Genomic DNA, 10306 nt, shown 5'->3' with positions numbered 1-10306 from the left:
TGACGTTAAGAGAGAGAGAGAGATGAGACGATTGAGAGATTTCGATGAGAGAGAGAGAGAGGAGAGAGAGACGAGAGAGAGAGAGAGAGAGAGAGAGAGAGAGAGAATATATATATATATATATATATATGTATATATATATATATATATATTAGAAAATCACAGTAGTATGCCCGTGACTTCATTAAATAGCGAATGCCACAGGAAAGGGATAGACAGAAATCCAAGCGCCTTCGTCTTTATTAAGACATCGTCAAGAAACGATGTCAAGATAAAGACGAAAGTGCTTGGAATGCTGCCTATCCTTTTCCTGTGGCATTCGCTTATATATATATATATATATATATATATATATATATATATATATATATATATATATATATATATATATATATTATATATATATATATTCTCTAAATTCCCATAGATGGGAATTCCGTCCTATTTCGTTTTGCACTTTAACTAATCATTAGTTTTGCATCATCGTTAAGTACTTAAGTTGGGCAGTAAGGGATATCAGAAATCACAGAAACGTTACGTGTGTCATCTGTAAGCATTTGGCTTTCGGAGAATTCTAATACGAGGAGGAGATCGCCTTTGCATACAAGTTAGTGGATATCTAAATAAAAAAAAGGAAAAAAAAAATCACAGAGAAAACGGAGGAAGTGAAAAATAAACAACCAATAAATATAGAATAAAATGTATATTAAAGGGCACTAAAAGGGTGGGGGGGGAGTGTTGGTTGATTGGGGTGGGGCGCACGCGCGAAGTAAGTTGTATGAAACTATTCTTCAAACGAAAGATTAGAGAAAAAATTAATAAAAAAAATACAGGCCCCGAAAGTTAACTTTTACATGCGCATCGAATTCACACACTGTAGGTTAGCGATAACTCAGAAAGAATAACTGCCACGATGCCACGAAAGTAATGAAGATCAAACTAACTCTGTAGGTATCGTCTGTCAGCTTTCCAACGTAATGAGGTGTGTGCGACTGCTCAGTTGATTATTTTATGCGCTGCATGCACAGACTATTTTACTTATACTTGGAATAAAAGATGTCGAGGGACATCTAATTCATGACTCCTTTAAACGATTATGTTCATTCACATTTGCTCTCGAGGAGGACCTCTCACTTTGACGGCTGCCTTGGAGGAACTAAGCACAGGTCAGATCAGCTGGCCTCATGGGAGGGATACCCTGCCAACTCCGTCCCACCTCGAATCATAGAAGATGAAGACCACCACTTGACCCTTGAGGACCCTGAAATGTTGTGCCATCGAGCCCTCCGTAAGGAAATGCCTCTCTTCTCAGTGCACTAAGGTTTAAAGTCCCAAGAAAAGGGAATCGGAGGGTGGAGTCAGTGTGGGAAGAAGGCGAAGCCTGATTGGTCAAACTTGCTTTCCCGACCTGTGGCCGCCCTGAGTTGCCAAACGGCATGGACGTAATGAGAGACCACGAGCAGTTACTTTACGGCATTATTCCACTTAGTTAATACACATGTTTTTCGTAAATGCTGCAACGTGTGTAATGAATTTTTAAATGAAGAGATATGATTTGTATGTAGAGCGAGTAAAAGCATGAATGAGTGGCAGACCTCCCTCCCCGGCGTTGAATTACAAGGACATGGACGGTGCCCCGCCCTTCTCCCAGCCGACACCTTCACAGGTAAGATGATCAGAAACCGAAATAGGTTCTGGAGAAAAAGAAAAAAAGAAGAAAGAAATGAGGAGATAGAGGCCGTTCCCTTCACATATAAATAGCGGCAGATTCTACGATTCAAGCAGAGTAGCTGAACTCCTCTCAGTGTTCAGTTCCCATTATTTGCTTCTCTCAGCTCTCAATAATACTACCATCTGCAGGTACGTGCTCTTTACTACGGCTTCATCTCCGCATGAAGATCCTTTGTATGTTGGATATTGTTACTAAAAAGTGAAAACATTTCATCAAGTGACCCTTTTGCCGGAATATACGTATATCTTCACAGTGCAACAGTATGGAGTCGTCACTCTCGATCATTACTTCAAAGGAATACTTAGAATTAATGTTCGGGTCATATGCTATTAATGCAACAATAATCCGGCATTACTCTACCATAGTATTTCTGTTCTCTTACTGCATAGATAGGTTAAGCATCTTCAGTCACAATGTGGATTTCCCTTTCATTGTTCGGCAAAAAGATTTCAACTGAAGTAAGATAGTGATCATTTCAAAACTTTGTCCCGTTTGTTCCCGGATATATAGTGTTGTTTGTTTATTCTTACATCTTACGGTTATACTCAAAGCCCCTGTTCTGTTTCTGTTGCAACAGCATAATTCAAGGCATCGTCGGCCATAATAGCATTGGTTTTTTCACATGCGTGAAAAATTATTTTTTATATTCGTTGAATGACAGGCAGGCGTTTTCCCACAAACTCAATTTATCTTTTGAAATGCGAATTTCTCATAGGTAAGATTCCAAAGAAACAAAAGGTGAGCATTTTTAAAACCACAAACCCACGCTCTTAAGCACCATAGCGTTACACCCATCAAAGGCAATGAATGCTAAAGTTCCTCCCTTCCCGAAGTCAACAGATTTCATGGGCAAGGACCCGGCTGGTTCTTCCCCCACCCACTCTGTCGGTGCCTACTTGATCGCTCCTCTGACTCACAACTTTCGCCCTCGAAGCCGCTCTTTTTCTCGCTTCCTTCATTTATTTGGTTGCTTTTCTCGTTTAGCCGTCTCAGTGGCTTTCCTTTGAAGTAAGTTAAAGGCAGGTACTACAGTTTTAGGTCAATGTGAGAAGTCGAGAAAACAAATGAGGATGTGATTCTTGCGTAAACTTTTCTGAAACAATACCTTATTGTTTATTTTGATGCATGAACACGATAATTTTGTAAACGTAAATTAAAAAGACTTCGCGCTATTTCAAGTCTCTCTCTCTCTCAATTGGCGCTACTTTATTTCTCTCCTTTTTCGGGTCTGCCACATTCACGACATTTACCGCATTCTGTAAGAAAAACAAAGACAAAAAGCACCGATTTCCTATTATCCATTTTGATCAGTTCTTTAGCCATTCCTCGTTCCACTTTACCAATTCTTTTACGACTTCCACTATCACAAGGCCATTTCTTAAACACTGGATTCGAAAGTTCGCGGCACTGAGATATTTTCTCAAGCTAAAAAGTTTTCCATCTGCAGTATTTTTTTTTTGTTTTTTTGTTTTTTGTAGGGCTAAGATTTTAAACAGCTCTCAGTGCCATCCATTCACGAACGTTCCAGATAACAATAAATGCAACACCCTTCTCCCAACTTTGTTTTATCTACAAAATTTTCTGAAGTGTTCTATGTTAGTCTAAACTGGTCAAGAAATCTGTAGATAAATTTTAAAAAGTTCAGAAAGAAATCCCTCATCCTTTCAATCTTTCTTAATTCAATTTCATTCATTACAAGATTAAAAAAGTAAAAGGTACAAAAGCATCGTCGCGGCAAAAGCATTCTTCTTTTGCTTTCATTTGATAATGCGAATTCTTTTGTGGCAGAGAACATGATAGCCCTTATTTTCTGCAGACGTATTATTTTATCCTGTTATTGTGGCTTGTTATCTCCATTACCTGTAACCCGGAGTCATCACTCGCTCAATTGAATCATTACTCAGTCATGGTGCCGGTTTTTCGTTTTCTAGTTTCAAAGCTAAAGGGTCATTATATTCTCTTGTTTTGCTATTCATTTGTATGAACTATCAGTGACTTTTATATTTATAATTATTATTTTTCTTTTTTAGTCAGCGAATCAACCCTAATTTTCTCACTCACAAATTCTTGTGCATTCTTCCGATACCTTGCTTTTTTATTGCATCGCATCTGACAGTAGACATTGCAAATGCAGCCAAATATCTAAGGCTTTACAAGTGTGTTCGTTTATGTATTAGAAAACTAAGTAGCGAGGAGAAAGAGTCAAGAAGTAAATTCCACCTCCTTAAGGCAGCAGCTTTCAACTCCCCAAAATCTTACAATGAATTTGGGAAGCGTGTCGGAACCTCTCCCTCCCCAATCCATTCGAACACGACCCTATGAAATGGAATGGGAAAGGGAAAGACGTTTCCTCTTTTATAAAGTCTTCATTGACAAAAAGCGTGATCCTCGTCATCACTATCGCTCATTTACGCGTGAGAATATAGTGTTAATTCTTGAGTGGTAAAGAATGATACTCATTAGCAATAAGAGCAAAATGACTATCACTATTGCGTAATATGCATTGTTAAGTATCCTCTTCCTGTATTACTATTCTGAAAGATCCTTCAAGGAGTAAGAATTCATCTCATCATAGTTTAAACGAAGGTCAAAATAACAATTTCCTCTTACGACACAGGAAGAGCATGAAAATTGAAGGCGGAAAAGTCCCAAAATTTGAGGTAGAAAAATGCCAAGATGCGTTATGCAGACATCCTTTAATCGTACCAGTTGAATATAAAAGCCATCATGACATTAGGCATTTAAGAGAACTCTAGCAAAACTTCTCAGGAGCCAAACAAAATCGTGAGCTACGGTTATCATTTACTCTCCAGATGCGCCTTTGTTCTTGTAATGAGAGCTGGAACGAAGGGTGGCTTTGTTATTGGGCACTTTCACTTTCATGATAAAAATGGCAACTTTCACATTAATAACAGCAAGGACCGGTTATGCAGAGAAGCATTTTTAGGAAGACCTTTCCGCCCTGTCTCCACGGAAAGTTTTGATAGCGATCGGCCTGTGTTGTGTTTTTTGATTTATTTCTCTCCATTTGTTTCACTTTCTTTTTCGCAAAATACTTTCATTCCAGAGTGGATGACACAAGTTTGGCTGTCTCTGTTCTTAAGGCTTATATTCCCTGCTGTCGTCGCCTTGCGCCCCTTCTAATCACCTTTCTCCCTTGATTTCTCTTCCTTAATCCCTCCTTTCACATGCCATCTCGTCTGTCCCATTTCCTTGAAGGTCGTGTGACCACTGCAGGGCCAAGAGCAGCAGCAGTTACCCAGGGCCCCTTTCAACTCTCCCTTTCAATGTCCTCTCCATTTCTCTGAGAACCAGTTCTACCTCGCCCACTGCCCCTTGGCCTACCTCCCCCACTCTCCCTCTCTCCGTCTAGCGCTTCGTCCCACCACTAAAGACAATTTCAGAAACTTCGGTCGGAGGACTCTTACCCACCGCCCACGTGCAAACACACACACACACACACACACACGCAGGCTGGCTGGAGAACAGTTACGACTGAAGATTTTTACTTTTTATGATAATTCCAAAGCAGACGACTTACATCTATTCCATGCTTTACTTCCTGAATCCACTGAGCATTCTTCTCATTTATTGAGACTAATATCATGCGGATGGTATTGATCTTGAAATTATTTTTGATAAAACGCCAAATATCTGTACTGATTAGATTTTAATACTTGTGTGTAGACTCTAGACAAGCGGACTAGTCCTTTAACAATCCACCTCAATTCCAGTAACTTCGTTAAAGTATTTTAATGAAGTGAGTAAAATCGGAAATAATAATATGCAAGACTCTCATATGTTTGCCTTTGCCATTCCTGTGAAAAAAAAAAAAACAAATATTTGAATAACCACAGTTTACAGCAGAACCGGCTTTAAAAAAAAAAAAGAAAAAAAAAAACTGATTTTAGAATTTTCAATTTTATGTGACCGTCACTAGAAGTCTTGAGAGAGAGAGAAATGATATAAACCTGACCGTTCGAAACTTTTTGTAGCAAGTAAAGAATTAAGGAAATAAATTTACGCCGTCTACAATGTAAAACTTTAGAAAGCAAAACAGACCAATTATAGAATTTATTAATATGACTTGAAATATATATATACATATATAATATATATAATATATATATATATATATATATATATATATATATATATATATATATATATATATATATATATATAGTAGCTGTGCACCATATTCTTTTTCTTCACCTTTAAAATAGGTTCCCGGTACGTTTAAATGTTTGTGTGAAACGGGGAATAATTGAGTTCATCACTCTTTTCATGCATGAGTGCGAACAAGAGAAAAAAATGAAATGGTTTTATGACGGAGGAAAATGACAGGAATTAAACTGGCTTTCTTATAAATGGAAATATTTATCAGATTTCACTGAAAGTTAAGAGAAAATGTATCTGGTGATTTGGTGTTTTCAGCAGTGTTTTCACGAACCATTATTATTTTTTTTTTTTAATGTTAATGAGTGATTGGTTTAGTTTTGTGTGGTCTATTAGATTAGACCTTTGCGTCCGGCGTCTCATCTGGGCGATAAAGTCCTTCCCGTTCTTATTAGCCCACAAAACAGCAAATGGCAGAAATTGCACAGAGGGAGCGGCGCGTGATTGGACTTTATTCCCAAATGAGTTGCTGAGACGCGGGGCTTCCAATCACCGCTGACTCTAATCTGTGTAATTTCTCTCTTTGCAGGATGTGGCGTCTGACAGCGGCTTTGCTTGTGGTGGCTCTAACTTCAGCTTCCCCACAGGGTTACAATTATCCAGCTCCTGACAATGGTTACTTACCTCCTTCACCTAGCAACCCCACCTGCCAAGTGGCTCCTATCACTTCCGTTCGCTACGACACACGTGTTCAGACATCTGTTAGGGTTCAAACAGTAAACCAGTTCAATACTCAATATGTTACCACAACACTTGTCAGGCAACAAGTTATCCCAACTACTTTGTACGAGACACGCGTTTTGACTCAGCCACAGTACCAAACCAGTATTGTACAGCAAACTTCTGTTGTTTACAATAATAGAGTTGTATCTCAGACTATTCCAAGTCCCCCGATCCAGTCTGTAGTATATGTCACAAGTACCAGAGTCGTACCTCGTGTTGACTATGTCACTCGCACTCAGATCCAGACTCAAGTTGTACCTGTTGAGGTTTTCAACACCCAATATCAAACAGTCAATCAGCCAGTAGTTAACTACCAAACCCAGTTTCGGCAAGAAACTAGAGTAGTTTCTATTCCTGGCCGTGATGTTATCCAAACTCGTGTACAAACTGTTGTCCAGACTTCCATTATCAGAAGCCAGGCACCAGGAAATACCCGTTTCCTCACTCAGACTCAGGTGCAACAACAGGTGCAGACCAGCGTTCTTAGAGGAAGAGATGAAATTGTAACTAGTTATGTTCAAAGACAACAAGTCGTCCCATACACAGCAGTCAGTACTAGATATGAAAATGCTTTTGCAACCCGTGAGCAGGTTGTCACTAGGACAAATATTGCAACACAAACCCAGGTCAGAACCCAGTATGTGCCACAGGAAGTTGTTAGCACACAAGTTGTGCCAAATACCATCTACACAACCCTCTTTGAAACAAGGGTTCAGCCATTCACACAGGTGCAGACTGTTATCAGGACCCAATACAATACTCCAGCACCTGTAGTCCAAACACGTGAGGTAACCAGTACTTCAATCTATCAGGCTCCTGGTAGAGACCAGATTGTGACCAGGGAAGTAGTACAGACTCAACAACAACAGCAGATCGTTTACCAGACTGTTAATCAGCCACAACAAATTGTTGTCACCAGAACTGTCACTGCTACTTGCTCTGGTTATAATTATGATGAACCTGCTATTCCTTTCAACATTGGCAAATAAACAAGCGTATTGTTATTTCCCTGGAACATCTAGGAAAACAATTCTTGATAAAACAACCATAAGGTCTATATAGATATAAAAAGAGGGCACTACATGAAGCGTTTTCATCTAGTTATAAACGCAGTATTTTAACATCTTTTTACTGTTAATAAAGTGAATGTATTTATGTAAATGGCAAATACACTTTAACACATGTTCATAATATCTTTCCCTTACCATTTCTGTTTTTTTAAAGATATCTATAATATTTCATTGGCAGAGTAAGTATTATTTTTTTCCAGAGAATATGAAATGTTTATTTTGACATAGTACAAAGAAAATTTTGTCTTTGAAAATTACAATAAGTTTTCTCATCTTCACAGGATGCGGGGATTGCTTCTGTCAATCTTAATAGGGTGTGCCCTTGCTGGATCCATTGACCGCCCACGAAGACAACTGTTTAATAATAACCTAGATCTTCAATCCTCCTTATCATACCTGCCACCAAAGGAGGAAGCAAACTGCCAACCTTCTGTGATATACAGAACTGAGGTTCAATACTCCACTGTGGTCATTCCTTCTACGGTATACAATAATGATATAAGGTATGTGACACAAACTTCTGTCCGCAATCAGGAAGTATACACAACTGTGTACTCTGAAGTTGTACGCACACAGGTAGTACCTCAGGTGCAGTACAGTACTGTGTATGTTACTCGTACCCAGGAGAATGTACGCACCCAGGTCATTACATTGCCACCTCAAGTGAATTATGTCACACGTACAGAGCAAGACGTACGTACACAGGTGCAAACACAGACCCAGTATGTAACACGTCAACAACAAGTTCCATCAACTGTGTACAGGACCGTCTTCTCTACACAGGTGGTGCCACAGCAGGTAATTAGTACTGTTTATCAAACCCAGTATATAACAAGAACTGAGCAATTACCAGGACAAACACGAGTTGTTCCCAGCACCCAGTACAGCACTGTCTATTCTACTATTGTACAGCCTGGTCAAGACATTGTGCGCACTCAGTATGTAACAACAACAAACTACAGGATTACAACCATTCAGCAACCAGGTCAGACTCAGTACATTACTTCCACCCAAATTGTTCCAGTTACCAGTACAGTTTACTCACAGGTGGTCCTAACCAATACCCAAACCCAGTACATAACTCGTACTCAAGTAGAACAGAGAGCCACTACTCTTGTTAGAACTCAGCAAGTCCCTCAGTATAACACCAGGTATGTCACAATTCCCCAGCAAGTGGTCCAAACGCAATATTCTACTCAAGTCGTTCCCACAACCATCTATAGACAAGAGACTGTACCATCTTACGTCAAACTTACCAGCATCTACAATCATCCAGACAGTTCTCCGCACACTGGTAAGAACCCAACAGCTTCCAGGTGTAACGAGCACTGCTTATAGAACCAGAACTGTCTACAACACCAATTACGTCACCTCTACAGTCGTCAATAGACAGGCAAACACCGTGTATTCAACCTACACAGTTCAACCCAACTGCGGCGGTGGCTACAACTACCCTGAACCAGCCAACCAGCTCAACCTCTTAGGTTAACAACGAAAATGAATAACTCAAACAAGAAGAAAAATGGAGTGACATAACATGATGACAGTAAAATAGTTAATAATGTAATAAGATATGGCATGACCTTTATAGACTCTAGTGCTAAGAACGTAAACGGAAAATGCTTCATGAAGTGCCCTCAACTGTATGTAAGAACAACATTCTTTAGAAGCACTAGAAAATTCAGGATGCCACTTTAGTGCCTTACTTACTTCGTCTCTTGTTTATGGAAACTATATTTAATAAAACCTGTATAGAAACTGAAGAAAGTTTTTTTATTATTTCCTTAATCGAATCCCTTGTTACTAGAATGGACTATGCTTGAATACTGTTCTATACAATCAAATTTATAGCGTCAAAGACGTCAATATGTAGGTTAATAGATATTGAATGTGCAATATTTAACAGATATATTGACGCCTTCAGCTAATCTGACCATTTGTGAAATGAGTGAAACGTGAAGGCTCTAGCACCATCATTTTCATTTTGTTTAATCAGATTTCGCAAACCAAATCATTTTTCTCCTTCAGTTATTTTAAGTACTGTGAAATCGAAAAACAACAATTTCCTCTTACTTGACGTAGTTGAGCTAATCAAAAACAGGTCTCAGGCCATACCTACTCAAAATGATTGTTGGCATTGTCAAAAAAGCTTGCAATTGTAATAACCTCTGGTAAACCATTACAACCTAACTGAATTTCCAAGTAATAATTCTTTGGGTTAACATCGAAAGAAATTGTGCACGGCAATCATTATTTATGCAAACTGCTCCAAGAAAATGACCACTATGACACGAAGGGTTTTATGAACCAGCTATTGATCTCAGGAATAAGTTGGACGAAGATGTAAAGGCAGCGACTACAATAATTCCTGTGTCCGTCTAGAACGATGACACCAATGCAAGCTCACTGAACTAGATAAAATACAGACGGAAAATGAGTAATTATCTAAACCTAATCAGTTGGTCAATATCTTTTTTTACTTATGCCTGACAGGTGATGGTTAAAAGCAAGAGCTTTTGCAAAAATGTCGCATTTGCCAAAACAACGAACTTCACGATCGCCAAAATTAAAAAAAAAAAAAGTGATGAAGAATCAGGGTCAA

At 38.9% G+C, this 10306-nt stretch overlaps 1 protein-coding gene across 1 annotated transcript; it reads left to right on the top strand.

Annotated features, from left to right (window-relative positions):
• Window positions 1-1750: 1750 nt before the first annotated feature.
• On the top strand, window positions 1751-7825 carry LOC135195696 (uncharacterized). Its single transcript, XM_064222096.1, has 2 exons — window positions 1751-1860; window positions 6441-7825. Exon 2 carries the CDS (start codon window positions 6442-6444, stop codon window positions 7621-7623), a length of 1182 nt encoding a protein of 393 aa, XP_064078166.1. The 5' UTR covers window positions 1751-1860; window position 6441; the 3' UTR covers window positions 7624-7825.
• The last annotated feature ends 2481 nt before the right edge of the window (window positions 7826-10306 follow it).

Source organism: Macrobrachium nipponense, chromosome 16 (genome assembly GCF_015104395.2).
Source record: "Macrobrachium nipponense isolate FS-2020 chromosome 16, ASM1510439v2, whole genome shotgun sequence".
NCBI classification, from domain to species: Eukaryota; Metazoa; Arthropoda; class Malacostraca; order Decapoda; family Palaemonidae; genus Macrobrachium; species Macrobrachium nipponense.
The sequence above is the reverse complement of the archived record's forward strand: the minus strand, read 5'-3'. Positions and strand labels throughout refer to the sequence as shown.